Genomic DNA, 14,751 nt, shown 5'->3' on the forward strand with positions numbered 1-14,751 from the left:
TTTACATAATGACCTTTGAGCATCAACATTTGTCTTAGATTTCTTTTTAAAACATCCTCTAACATACACACACATTTTCCTGCTTTTGTTTACAGAGCTTTTTATCAAACTTTTTACCACTGGTTCATTGTTATTGTTGAAGGCTGTTCCTGTATTGTGCCCATGGATCTAGAAGGCTCTGTCTGCAGCAGGAGTTTTTAATCTTTTTTATGTCATAGGTGCCTTAATAGGCTGGGGAACCTGTGGACCCTTCTCAGAATAACACTTTCAAATGGATAAAATTAAATCATAGAGAGGCTTCTGGGCGGCTCAGTCAGTTAAGTGTCCCACTCTTGGTTTCTGCTCTGGTCATGATCGGGTCATGGGAGTGAGCCCCGCGTTGGGCTCCGTGCTCAGTGGGGAGTCTGCCTGGGACTCTCTCCCTTCCTCTCTCTGCTCCTCCCCTCCCCACTGTGGGCACTCTTTCTCTTTCTCTCTCAAATAGAGAAAAATCTTAAAAAAAAAAAATTACAAAAGAGAACAACTGTATTGAAAAACATTACCTAAATATTAAACTACTTTTTGGTGTAGTGTATGTGCTGCTTTATTTATACCTTAAATAAGAAGGATCTAGTTGTGAGTATATAAAATGTAAGTCCTCTGGGCCTTTAAAACATTTAAAAAAATTTTTAAATTTTCTAAAAAGCCTTTATTTATTTGAGAGAGAACCCAAGAGAATGAGCAGGAGCTGGGCAGAAGGAGCGGGACCAGCAGACCACCTGGCTGAGCAGGGAGCCCAGCGTGGGGCTTGGTTATAGGACCGTGACCTGAGCTGAAAGCAGACACTTAACCAACTGAGGTCCCCAGGGGCCCTCTTTTGGGCCTTTTAACTCACTTTCACTGAACCCCCGAATACAGAGTCAGAACTGCAGAACAGGTTGTCCTTACTGTGTAGTGTAGTTTACGGTGGTGCCAGCGCCCAGGTCGCATTCTTGAACTGGCAGTGATCATCTTCGGGCTGACTCTGCTTCCTGTTTGACTCCTCATTCCCACGTGGTCTCTGATCAGCTTCCAGGAGGCTCGGGATGAGCTAGTGGAATTCCAGGAGGGGAGCAGGGAGCTGGAAGCAGAGCTGGAGGCACAGTTAGTACAGGCCGAGCAGAGGAACAGAGACCTGCAAGCTGACAACCAAAGACTGAAGTACGAAGTCGAAGCATTGAAGGTAACCGCAGGGGGTAGCTGGGGTCCCGCGGGCTGCTTGCGGCAACCCGGGAAATGGAGCTCTTTTCTCGGTGGAGCCTCCGAGCAGCCGGTGGCAGGAAAGTAGCGAAGGCTCAAAGTCAAGTTTTGAAATAAACTTTTCCTTTCCTGGGACCAAAGACAGGTGGCTTGGCATTGAGGCGTTCACTTAGAAGCTCTGTAGCTGTCCGTTTGTTCGCTACATTGCTGCTGTAGTATCGTAATTCCCATCGTTTTCAGAAGTGGCCCAACATGACAGAGGGCTTCATTCCAGGTCGCTTTAAAATTGTATTTGTATGAATTACACGTTTGTTTCATTATTGTTCATAGTCTCTCTAGTTTTGAAGTTCAGTTGGGGTTAAAAAAAATTCCTTTTAGAAAAGGGATTTCCACGAGGGAAAAAAATCAGCCCTGTTTGCTGCTGTTCAGCACCGGCCTTTGCCCAGCACTTGAGCTGTCTCTGGGCCCGGGGGGAGCGCGGTCTGGGGTAAGGTAGGGAGCTCAGAGCCATAGTTAGCTTGCGGGGTTCTGAGGGCAGCAGTCTCATGGTTGTATGTCTTTTCAGACATTGTTATTTGATTTCTTTCTGACAGGAGAGTTGTTGACTCTCGAGATTTATGAGTTAAGATACTTTGAATGTGGGTTTTTGGATTTTTTTTTTTTTTTAGTTTTAAATGTTTTAAGGAGGAGAGTGCTACTTCTCCCATCAGCTCAGATGGGGGGTGAGTTGCTTGGGTCTCCCCCACGTCCGTGTCTTGGGTTACTTCTTTGCTAAGGAGAGCTGTGTTAGTGACACCCTCGCCTTCCTATGCCCGCGCGTCCAGGAGAAGCTAGAGCACCAGTACGCGCAGAGCTACAAGCAGGTGTCGGTGCTGGAGGATGACCTGAGTCAGACCCGGGCCATAAAGGAGCAGCTGCACAAGTACGTGCGAGAGCTGGAACAGGCCAACGACGACCTGGAGCGCGCCAAGCGGTGAGTGGGGCCGGGCGTCCGGCTGGTGGCTGCGAGGCAGGTCTGGGTCTCTGCGCTCGGCCTGTCCCCTGGGTCTTGGTTCCACAACATCGCCCTTCGCGGTTTCACGCCCCATCACGTCAGCACTCACCGCAAATCCTCATGTCCCTAGATCGGATCCTTTGAGGGCTTTCTCCCACTGCCCCCCCCCCCCCCGCGTCGTTCCTGTTGGTTTTCCTCTGAGGCCTGTGTCCTCCGTCCTCTGTCTTTCCCTCCGTGTTCTCAGTCTTCCCACGCTTGTCGTCGGCCCTGCGTCTGCTACCTGAAGTCTGTAGTTTCTTCCTTGCCCATCTGTCTGTCCATCCCTACTCCTCTCCCTTCTCTTGGCCTTTCACACCAGCACATGGGTTTTTTGTGGGTGCTGCTTCCCTCACGGTCATGTGGCGTGGCCGGAGCGGCTCCCCTGGGGTTGGAATTCGTAGTTTCTTAACCATCCAAACTGAGTTCCTTTCACTGTACGGTTATTGATATGTGGGTGACTCTTCAGTGCCTGGCCTGGTGCTAGAGGGGAGGCTGCCTTGGGTGTGACAGGTGGGGATGTTTCTCATGACAACTGCTCCAGCAGGGAGTGCATGCAGGTGGCTGCGGGGCGTGGAGGACGGCGCCAGGCACGTTTGCCGCTGGTGTTGCAGCTGGCCCCGAGTCGGCAAGGAGGAAGGAGGCCAGGCGGGTAGAGAGAGGGATGTGAAGGCCGAGAGGCAGGAAGGCTCGGGGGCTGCGTGTATTTCACTTTGCAGTGCATGGAGACGGTGTGGCTGACCAGGATGAGGCCGGAGGGTGGTTGGGCCAGGGTCGGGAGAGCCTTGTGTGCTCTCTCCATTCTGGAGGCAAGGAAGGGCTCTTTGAAGAATTTGTTAAGCCAAGGAGTAGCATCAGATTCTGAATTTCGAGAGGATCATGCCGAGGCATTGGAGGGAGGAGGACCATTTAGGAGCGGTCCAGGGTTGGGGGTGGGGGCGGTTGAGGAGCTAAGCCAGGGCAGGAGGTTGGAGGAGAGCAGGTGGAGCTGAGAAACATTTCGACAGTTGAAAGCATTTGGTAAAGTTGGCCAGAGCCTTGAGTTCGAGCTGGAGGTCAGGGAATGATGTTTCTGTAGCAAGCAGCACGTAGTGGGGTGTGGTGCGTAGTAGGTGCCCAGCACTGTCTGTTGTGAGTAAGCTGAGGGATGCAGAAGGACGCGTTGGTAGGGACCTGGGACTTCATGTTTTAAACAGATTCTTAGTTAATTCTTAATGTTCTCTAAAATTGTTGAAAAGTTTTCTTCCTGAAAACATGTAAACTTACATTGTTCTGTGTTTAAAATCCAGTGGGGAGATACAGTGTGTAATAAATGCCTGCCTTTTAAGGAACTGTGATGAATTTTGGTGGGAATTTAAGAGAATATATTGAATGGCCCAGAGTAGTGGCAGAAATACTAAATGCTGCCAGAGTCTGGAAGGGACTGAGATCCGTTCTCGTTCAACCGGGCCAGGCCTTCTAGGTCAGGAAATGCCATGAGAGAAACTGACAGTTTCCTTTTGTATTAGCTATTTGCATGCTATTTATTTAATTCGTGGACTTCAGTTTATTTTATTTTATTTTATTTTAGGGCAACAATAGTTTCACTGGAAGACTTTGAACAAAGGCTAAATCAGGCCATCGAACGCAATGCATTTTTAGAGAGCGAGCTTGACGAAAAGGAATCCTTGTTGGTGTCTGTCCAACGGTTAAAGGATGAAGCAAGAGGTATAATTGACAACTGAACTTTTATCCTTTACCTTATTATCCCTAAGCCCAAGGGCTATGCTAGCTTCAGGATTCGTCTTTAAAGCTATGTACGTTACCTACTTTCATCAAGCTAAGTGCTTTATGGCTAAGTGCTTTTTAGTCTCTTAATGTCTACAGCGTCAACTGTAAGAGGTAGGTAGTATTATCCCCATTTTATAGGTCAAAAAACTGAGGCATGGAGAGTTTGAGTTTTGTCCAGAGTCTTAGAACTTTTAGGTTGTTGGGGGGTGCCTGGGTGGCTCAGTCAGTAAGTGTCTGCCTTCAGCTCAGGTCATGATCTTGGGGTGCTGGGATTGAGCCCCACATTGGGCTCCCTGCTTACTGCGGAGTTTGCTTTTTCCTCTCCTCCTTTGCTCCATCCTCTGCTCGTGCTCTCTTCCCCCGCCCCCAAATTAAAAAACAAACAAACAAACAAACAAAAAACACTTTAAAAAAAAGAACTTTTCAGTTGGAATTCAGAGACCCTGGTCTGTTTTCCAAAACCTTACTAACTGCTACTATTGTGTGTGTCTTGACTGGTTTGTTTAGCTTTTTCCTTTTCGCTTATATGTAAATAATTTTGTGTTAGGCACATAATAGTAACACTGTGTCTGTGCACTTATCGTAGAAACCATTTTCTTCTTCATAATCTGCATTTTACCACATACGAAAAAAAGAGGGAGGGAAGAAGAATTTTATTCATTTATTAAAGATTTTGTTTATTCAGTTGAGAGAGAGAGAGAGAGGTAGAGAGAGCATAGGCACAGGGAGAGGCTGAGGGAAAGGGAGAAACAGTCTCCCTGCTGAGCTGGGATCCCAACCTGGGGCTCGATCCCAGGGCCTGGAGATCATGACCTGAGACGAAGGCAGATGCTTAATCATCTGAGCCACCCAGCGTCTCAGGAAGAATTTTAAAGGAAAGCGTATAATCATCATAGGCATAATAGTGTGCAGCAGTCTATCTCTCCCCTTCTCCTCCAGCCCCTGGAAACACCCTTCCCTTTTCTGTGTCTGTGAATCTGACAACTCTAGGAACCTCTCAGACGTAGAGTCACACAGTATCTGGTCTCTTGTGACTGGCTCGTTTTCACTTAGTGTATGTAGTATCCCCACGGCTCATTCGTGTGGTAGCCGGGGCCAGAATGTTCTTCCTGTTTGAGGCTGAATAAGTTCACATTACATGCATGTACCGCATTTTCTTTATTTATCCATGGTAGACATTTGGATACATACCCAGAAATGGGGCAAGTTTGTATCCTTTTTTAACATGAGTGTTCTGTACATCAGTTGTGTAACTGGAAGAGAAAATGTTAATTTTAGCTTAAAAATTCAGTATTTGAAAGCAAGAAAAAATTGCAACTGTTTTGAATACTTCCTTTCTAAAACGAAATAGTGCATTTTGATAATAAAAAATACCAACCCATTTAAAATTACAAAAATGAACTTCATTGATTTTGCTGTAATCCCAAAGTGTACATCATTTCAAAATAAAAACAAATGCGGTGGAAAGAGTATTTAGTTTTGTGTCGTGCAGGCTCACTGCGAGTTCTTCTTTGGACTCTGCCCCCCATTTTTTTTTTTTTTTTTTTTAAACATATGAGCATAGTTAACTGTTCTCCTAGGTAAGAGCATTTGTATGTGATCTTAGCACTCTCAACCATCATTTAGGCAGTAAAGTTATCATTTTTATACCCCAACAAATAAAAAATATTACATAGGAAACACTTAATTTATATATATTATAACCATAATTTAGGAAGGACGTCTTTATGGCATTTCAGAGGTGACTTTGCTGGATGGATTTGGTTCCTCTGGTGAGTTTTGTTATCTGTGCCCCATTTTGCAGATTTAAGACAAGAACTGGCAGTCCGGGAAAGACAACAGGAGGTAACCAGAAAGTCGGCCCCCAGTTCTCCGACCCTTGATTGTGAAAAGATGGACTCTGCGGTCCAGGCATCACTTTCTTTGCCAGCCACTCCTGTTGGCAAGGGCACGGAGAACAGTTTTCCTTCACCAAAAGGTTTGTGATGTCTTTTTTTTCTGAATCTGCGGGAGGTTGTCCAGCCTGGGAGGGTTTGCTGGGGAGGTGGGGCGAGGTGCATGTGAAGTTTCAGGGTAGAGTTGCGCGCTATGAGGTGGAAGGAGAGGTTGGTTTCTGGGGCCACAACCACACGGGGAGCAGGGCGACAGTGGCCCTGTGTAACTTGAGTGGCTCAGTCAGTTGCGATGTTAAAAAGTTGAAGGTTTTCAGGCAAAGTTGATCTTTTGATGCTAGCAGTCATCCACACTCATGTCGGAAAATGGAAAAAGAAGAAGGAAAGTGGCCTTTCTGCTGTCTTACCCTGGAGGCTGACTACTGTTAACCCTGACTCTCCCTGCCATGAGAACGAACTGATCTCGGGGACTAGATGCCTTCACACGCAGCCTACCAAGACCGGTCGAGCTGCCCTTCACGCTCGTAAGACTGGCCCAGGCAGACTCGGCTGTCCTCTTACACGCCCCCGTGGCTGCCGTTTTCAGAGGTGACATTTGGAGTCACTGATGACTAGTACATAAAGAATATTCTTTTGCCATCAGCAAAGGTGTTTTTAAAAAATCTAGATAAGCAGAAAAGCCATTTAGCAGACACTGCATAGAACCCTAGAGAGGAACCCGGAAGCACTTAATTCAGATTTATTTCATTTTTCCAGCTTATAGATGTTTCAGCCACTCCCACTCCTTTCATACTTTTTTCTTCCCAAAATGAAGCTCTCTTTTCCCCTCTTATTTATTTATTTATTTATTTTTAGAGATTTTATTTGTTTATTTGACAGAGAGATCACAAGCAGGCAGAGAGGGAGTGGGGGAAGCAGGCTTCCTGCTGAGCAGAGAGCCGCATGTGGGGCTTGATCCCGGCACCCTGAGACCATGACCTGAGCTGAAGGCAGAGGCTTTAACCCACTGAACCACCTAGACACCCTCCCCCTTTTTTTTAAATAAAGGGTTTTATCTTGCAGAATGATAGGTGAAGGTTTTGTTTCCAGGCAGATAGTGACCTTCTGTGTCTGTGCCAGCCCTTCCCGTAGCCACTAGCCACATGCGACTGTTTACATTTTTATTAATGTAATCGAGTTAAAATTGGAAATTCAGTTTCTCAGTTGCACTAGCTGCATTTCCGGTGCTCTGTAGCCCTTGAATAGATAACTCACCCTGCCTTCTCCTAGTCCTAAGGTGACATTTGGTGAGAAGTGTGGCAATGCTGTATAGTGCTGGGTGTTGCTGTGTGTCCTCGTGCTGTTTGCTGCTGAGGACCTAGAGCAGGTTGGGTATAGAGGACAACAGTCACCAGTAGCCCTCACTGTCCATGTTTCAGAATGGCTCCTTGGGCATTTGTGGATCTCAGAATTCCTAACATTTGAGATTTAACAAAGGTTTGCTTTTAGGCGCTAATTAGAATTCTGCAGGTAAGTTCTGAAAATGCGTTAGTCAAGCACGAATCAGTATAGTGTGGAGCTTCAGTCGAGGTTAAATCCCAGAGACGTGTACATCCTGTAATAGCTCATTATAGGTTTAATTCAGGGACTTGGTTGCGCTGAGCCAGGCGAGGTCAGTGGGACGCAGAGCTTGCTCACTGTGGCACAGGATTAAGATACGTCAGCCCTAAGACTGGAGTCTTGGTCCGGGCAGACACAGTTTTAGCTGGTGGCAAGGACTTTCACTAACCTGAGAGCTGCTGTGCATTGGCTCCCGGCAACTGCGTGACGGAGAAGGCGGCACAGAGCTAACGAGAAGCAGGATATGACAGAAGTCAGTGCGAGACCAAGGGGCTGAGCTCGGTGGTCTGCCTGTAACTGTGTTTTACTGGTAACAGCGCCTGTTGCCAAAAAGCATTTAAGACAACTCACCATAAAAGCACAGATTTCATAATTTGAGGAGAATAAGGGAAGAAGAGATCTGGAAGTCCCTGCTGAGAAAAGTACAGCAGCTTCTTTCTATCCCGTTGAGCGCCGGTCGGATGCTGCATGTTATTCTGGATGCCGAGGGGCTCCTGGTAAATTGGGCGAAGGTGCTGCCTTCAGGGTGATGATACTCTGGAAGCCAAGGACAGCGAACAGCCGCAGCAGCAAAGCGACTATGAGCTGATGAGACTCTGGAAAGTGGATGAGAGAGTAACAGCTGCGTGAGAGCTTGAGTACTTACGGTGTGCTAGGCATTTAACGAGTGTATTAACTAATTTAAACTTCACAACGACTTCATAAGTGTTGTTACCAGCCCTCTTCGAAGTATGGACCACTTACTAAGGCTCCCACAGTCTATAACTGGCAGAGATGGATTTGCCTCTTAAAGTTTAGCTCAAGAGCCCTTACCCATTGTGTACAGTACCTCAAAAGTAAATTGAAAAAATGTGCGTGACTAAAAACCTTTGCTGAGGGGCGTTCAAAAAGATGTGACTGTCAGCTTGGATAACCCCAGTTCTGAACGGGAAGCCTCTTGCAGTAGCCATTGTCCGCAAATCAATCAGCAATTTAAATTTCTTTTTTATTTTATTTTTTAAATTTTTATTTATTTGTTTTTAGAAATTTAAATTTCTAATAAAAGTCAACACAGGGTTTTTTAAGTTGGCAAGTTTTAAAGTTACGCTGAAGAATAAATGTGCCAAGGAGAGTTTGGATTAGCTTAATAACAAGAAGCTTTGTCCTTTAGGATACCACAGGCTATTTTAACATTGTAGCAATGAAAGCAGCCTATTTCTGGTGGGACAGACTAATAGTTTAATGGAACTAAAGTATATTGGGAATTCATGTAGGTGAAGTGTCATTTCAGCTGAGAAGAGTGTTCACGACATGGTATTAGTACAATTGGTTATCCTTTTGGGTGAAATAAGAATTAGGTATTTGTTGAATTAAAAGGATATAAATGTAAAAAAAAAACTAGGAAAGCATTAGGAGGAGATAGGAGCAACATTTTATAATATTGAGGTGAAGAAGCCAAAACTTCCCCCGCCTGTAGAACAGAAAGTTTGAAAGGTTAATATCACGCTGAGAAATTCAAGATCGAGGAGATAAAGGGGGGCCATCTGTGGTGTTCAGCGCCCTTGCCCATCGATTGAAGGAAAAGACAACCCAGTATCAAATCGTAAATCATAAACATGACTTCCTGAAGAAGAGATTCAAATGTCTAGTTATTAAGGAAACAAAAGAGAAAACAAAATGATTGTCAAATTGACCAAAGAAAAAAAAAGATCACATCTAATATTACTGAGGGCATGCCGTACAGATCACTGACATTGGCATGACCTTACCAGCATTTTGGCAGGATCTCTTCAGGTGGATGAAAGGCCCATATCCTCTGATCCAGCAGTTCTATCCATTTTTAGGAATCTCTTCGCTGGAAATACCTGTCTAGATGTTTTAACGATATGTGCCCTTTTAGCATTATTCGTGATGTAAAATTGGAGATCGTCTCAATAGCCATCAGTTGAAAGAGACAGTTTATGGTGTCTCCGTTTTATAGCTCGTGTCCCCAGTTTGGAACACCATATTGACCTGTCCCTGAGTGTATCCTGCTCAGGGACACCCGACCACAAAAGGGAAAGATGCCTGCAAGTGTACTCCTCCCCCTTTCCTTTCCCTCTAGCTATACCAAACGGTTTTGGTGCCAGTCCGCTCACTCCTTCTGCTCGGATCTCCGCGCTCAACATAGTGGGGGACCTCTTACGGAAAGTCGGGGTGAGTATTCAGCCCTTGAGCCTGAGGTACTGCCCTGGTTTTGAATTCTGAATTTGGGGCGAGAGAAGGAGAAAAAGGGTTCCTGTGTGTGGGGAAAGCTGTGATGGTTCAGAGAGGCAGGAGCGTGCAGGGATCTGCTGAGACGGCGGCAGATAAACATGCCGGGGCGCCTGCGGGAGGCCCGGTGCCCTGCGCTCTGGAGATCCCTGGGGCTTTCTTTGGTTTCCCCTTGGCTCTTTCTGCCTCATGACTCCTCCGTCTTTTCCTAAGGTAACTGGTCTCTGGCCTGCTGTGTGTTTTATCCCACTCTGGGGTCCTGTTCTTGCCGCAGGTCGCCCTCCGTGTGGCCTCCCCTTGAGCTCTGTCCCCGGAGGACTTTAGCACTGGCCCTCGGACAGGACTTTGTGCTCTTAGTCACGCCTGTCTCCTCGCTCTTGGCCGCTTCAGCTTCTGTGCTATCTCCTTGGCTCTGACCTTGGCTTCCAATTGAGCTTTTGAAGTCTTCCACTTGTTTTTCTGCTTATTCGGTTTTTGCTTGGTAGAATGCCTGCTCTTTGACCCCATCAGCAGTGGGACTTTGGGTGAATGAGTGAAAGTTATTCTTGCTTTCATTTCTTCCTGCTCATTGGTGACCCCGCAGATGGCTTCCTCTGTCACTGATGACTCATGCTCTTTTTGGCCGCAGAGGAGACCCGCTGTCTGGGTCAGTCTGGCCATTGGCGTTCGCCTTCCCTGAATCTGGATTGCAGGAAGCAGTTAGATAACTGGGGATTCATGCCACCGTGAAGTTAGCGTCTTGTGCGTGGGCTCCCTTTCCTGTTTCCCTGGGCAACTTTTACCTCTCTCTTCAGTAATTTTCCCCTGAAGCTGCCCGCTGTCTACCGCCCCTTCACTTACTTGTTTGTGAGAGACATTTTCTGACAAAAGCAGAAATTGGATTTTACTTCACATAATGAAGAAACGGGAGGCCTTTTCTGGCTTATAAAATTATTTTCTGACCATCACATTAATTCTGAATCTGTGTTTCAAATTTGCTATAGAAAGCAACCTGCACAAAGTCCATAGAGTAATTTTCCCTCCTACCGTAACCATTTTTAAAAATCCTATTTGCTGTAAGAGTTGTGGTATTTGGCCCCAGAGATCAAAATAATATGCTTATTTTTTGGTATCTTACCAGCTTCAAGCAGTAAGATGAAGAATTTAACTCCCATCTCCCACTTTTTAACTCTTTGTTCTTTTGGTAATATTGAAACTTTAAATGGCATGCTTAAACCTTGTTTCTGAGTTTATTAGACCGTATCTCAGCTCCTTGCTGCATGTGTCTTTCTCTCTCCTGTCATGAACCCTCCATTAGTTGGTTCTGAAAAGTAACTGAAAATCATTGAGCGGCTTCTACGGTACTCTGCGCGTGTGTGGGTTGTAGGCTGCAGAATCAGAGAGCCTGGGCTCCTGGGTCGTTTATCTCTGTCACTCAGCAAATGTTTCAGGGATTTTTTTAATCATTTACTCAGAACCATACCACGTGTTTTCATTTTTGTATTAGAGCTGACTTGTATGTTTTTTCCTTCTCCTGGCGTTGTTACTTACCTTCTTTTTCTTGGGGGTAGAAGAAGGCTGTCCTTTCTCAGCTACGTCTCTTGTCTGTAGCTTCTTACCGGTACCCTCTCTGCCGGTGCCCTGAGGGGTGCTGCCCCAGTTCTCTGCCTGGATTACTTCTGCCCGTTCCCAGGCTTCATGTCCGCAGCAGCTTTCTCTGGTCCTTGTTTGTTTTGCTTATGACGTTACATAATTTGTTCAGAAATGGTGCAGAAAGGTGACCTTGGGAGTCCCCGTGCGGTTGGTCCGTCTGGCTGATGGTCCACCTTCCGAGAGGCCGCTGGGACCTCGGGCATGTGGTTCCCCGCCAGCCCCGCGCGTTCTTCGGAGTTTCCAAACTCCCTGCTTCTCTGTCCTCCTCTGTCTGCTGCCTCGAGCTGGAGGCTCCAGCCCCTGCCCTGCATCCTCTTGCACTGAGAAATCAAGGCCATCTGATCTCCACCTGTCTATTCTCTTTGACTTCTGTTATTACTCTCCTGTTAGTAACTGTTTATAGCCATTCTTCCTCGTTACCGCGGTGCTTCAAGGACCATGTTCCTGCCCATGGCTGACTTTGTCCCTCTGTGCCTTGGAACCCTTCCCTCCCCGCCCTCTCATCAGTGTCTCCCGTGCTTTTAGCCTCTTACCGTGTTTCAGTATCTGTGTGTAATCTTCATGGATTGCCACGTGTCACATGTAATATCTGTGTATTACAAACTGACTAATTTTTTAATCTTAAAAAGCAAAAGTAAAAAGCAGCAATTTTTTTTTTTTTTTTTTAACCCTACATCTGTCTTTAGCTGTCACCCTCGTTCTCTCTTCCCTTCACAGCCAAGCTTTCTGAAAGAGGCCTCCGTTTATTGTTAGCATGGGTGACGATGTGCCTCCTCCCCAGACATCCTGGTCCGGACTCTGATTCCTGCTCCCTCCCCCAGAATCGCTCATCGATGAGCTCAGCACTGTCGAACCCAGTGGACGCTGTTCTGCCCTACTTTTGCTTGGAACATTCAACACTGGCTTTTTTTGTTTTTTAATGCTTTCTTTCCTTTGCCTCTCCGATGCTGTGTCACGTCTGCCTCCTGCCTTTCTGCCCATTCCTCTGTCATCTGATTGGGTCTTCATCTGCCGCACCCTTCCCGGGTTGATTTTATTCAGAATTCTGTCCTTGAATTCCCCATTCACAGCCCTGACTTTGTCTGCTACTTGGTGTGACATCTTCTAAGTTTTCATTTCTAGACCACTCTCACTCTTTTCCCCAGTGCCAGACCCAGGACTTGCCCTTCTGCATCTGTCCCACTGAGGCCTCGGACACAGGTTGGGCCTGCTCTGTGATCACGCTCAGCAAGTATTTGAATGAATGAATGTCGTGAATAAGGATATTAGGGGCTTTCTAATAGTCCCCAACTCAGAAAGGGTCAAGAGACCTGGGATCTGTTTACTTGTGCCACATTTTGCTTAGTTGTAAGGTCAGGCTTATATCCGTGTTCGTCCGTAATACTGAGAGGAGTAAGTGCATTGTTCTGAGGTAGTTAGTTGGCCGTCAGCATAAAATTCCCCCTTTCCAATCAGAGAGGTGATGGATTGTGGCTTGAACGGCTACTGCGATCAACAGAGAGACTGTAATTTTAATCTTGAAATAGAAATGATTTGAAATGCAGATTTTTATGTACAGCTACTGTTTTGACAACCAAATCATTCCTCCTTCTTTCTGTAGGCTTTAGAATCCAAATTAGCAGCTTGCAGGAATTTTGCAAAGGACCAAGCATCGCGGAAATCCTATATTTCAGGGAATGTTAACTGTGGGGTCATGAATAGTAACGGCACGAAGTTCTCTCGATCAGGACATACGTCTTTCTTTGACAAAGGGTAAGTAAATCTTGGACATTATATTTATTTTTTATTTTTTATTTATTTACTTTTAAGATTTTATTTGACAGATGGAGGTCACAAGTAGGCAGAGAGGCAGGCAGAGAGAGAGAGAGGAGGAAGCAGGTTCCCTGCTGAGCAGAGAGCCCGATGTGGGGCTCAATCCCAGGACCCTGGGATCATGACCTGAGCTGAAGGCAGAGGCTTTAACCCACTGAGCCACCCAGGCGCCCCAATCTTGGACATTTTAAATGATTTTTCTTTTTCTTTCTTTCTTTCTTTCTTTTTTTTTTTTTTTTGTTAGTAAAGTCGCACTTTATTAAGTGAGCTTATTTTACTTTGAAAAGGTAAACTCAGTTTGATAAGCCTACCTGAAGCGGTATCATTGAGGTCTTAGGGGACATAAATCTGTTGTCATCTTCTGGTCCCCGTGGAGTCGGTTGCCCCGAGAACTCTTATGCTTCTGTCTTGGGAAACACTCTTGCAAGGTAGCTGTGCTAGGCTCTGGGAATTAAAGACGATGTAGTAATAGTTCTTGTTCTCAAGGCGCTTGAAGGCTGGTGGACTTGCCTGGCCGGTATTTGTAAGGGTAGAAAACACCATGACCATGTGTGTGTAGACTTTGCAAGACACCTGCTATCTGAAGATTTTGGAAAAATATGAAACCACTGGATCAGATACAGTTTAGGGGACACAAGTTTGTATGATATGAAGATGTTTTCTGGGGAGTTGAGAGTGTAAAAAAAAATAGCATAAGATTGAAGCACTGGTATGTCCTTAATGCAAAAAGAATTTCAGTTGGTGCCGCTACGTAGAAGTGAAGAGTAGATGTTTTCTGTTTTCACACTACTACATCCTTACATGTACTCTCTCAGGCAGGTAAAATCATATTTTTACGCATCTGCTATACGCTTTTTAAAAATTTATGGGATTAGACTTTGAATCCGACTCTGCAACCCAGCCCCCATCATGACTTACAGGCCAGTATCTTCCTGTCCGTGCAGCGTTCTCCCTCAAGTCCAAAAAAGACACTGCGTGGTTATACTTGATTGAAAGCTGTCCTGTAGCTAACGAGCGGTCAGGACCCTGTGGTTTGGCTCTGCCAACCAGGTTCCACGAGGTGGCTGTTCTTAGAACAGCATCTAGGCACCAAGCTCCCTTGCCCGGTCCCTGTTTCAAGTGGTAGAGCCCGTGTGGTCCTGTTCTCTGCATGCAGGACAGAAATGAGTCTAGAGAGGTTTCAGTTTCTTACGGGAGCTTGTATTTTCTGCTTTCCTCTGTAACCGTGGCACATTTCTGGAAGACTTGACCCGGCACACAGGCTGCTCTGAAAGCTTATGTCCGCCCTTGTGGAGTGCGGTGTTCTGGTTTCCCTCTCTCCCTTCAGGGACTTCTACCCTGAAGGGCACATGCTTCATTAAGGAGCACGTTCTGAACTGGCTATAAGTAAGTCAGAGCTTCATTCTGACCACTGGGTTTCCCCGGGGAGTCAACGTAAAATCAATTTTCCTCAGGTTTAGGAGTTTCAGGAAACCTTGAGGAGTCCCCATGTTTATATCGTAATGGCAAGTGGAATAAATAGATATTTCACATTCAAGTTGCCATTTCTCCTGAATAACACAGGGA

General features: G+C 46.0%; 1 protein-coding gene across 8 annotated transcripts in view; it reads left to right on the forward strand.

The window, feature by feature from the left end:
• The window catches only part of NDEL1 (nudE neurodevelopment protein 1 like 1), a 50,673-nt gene that overhangs the window by 24,131 nt on the left and 11,791 nt on the right, over nucleotides 1-14,751 (forward strand). For all 8 annotated transcript variants that reach the window (XM_032320760.1, XM_032320757.1, XM_032320756.1 and 5 more), the window contains 6 exons: nucleotides 1,048-1,201; nucleotides 2,043-2,191; nucleotides 3,819-3,955; nucleotides 5,823-5,996; nucleotides 9,593-9,684; nucleotides 12,974-13,125. In XM_032320760.1, coding sequence (XP_032176651.1) covers nucleotides 1,048-1,201; nucleotides 2,043-2,191; nucleotides 3,819-3,955; nucleotides 5,823-5,996; nucleotides 9,593-9,684; nucleotides 12,974-13,125 — 858 coding nt within the window. The remainder of the gene's footprint in view (nucleotides 1-1,047; nucleotides 1,202-2,042; nucleotides 2,192-3,818; nucleotides 3,956-5,822; nucleotides 5,997-9,592; nucleotides 9,685-12,973; nucleotides 13,126-14,751) is intronic.

Source organism: Mustela erminea, chromosome 18 (genome assembly GCF_009829155.1).
Source record: "Mustela erminea isolate mMusErm1 chromosome 18, mMusErm1.Pri, whole genome shotgun sequence".
In the NCBI taxonomy this organism is placed as follows: Eukaryota; Metazoa; Chordata; class Mammalia; order Carnivora; family Mustelidae; genus Mustela; species Mustela erminea.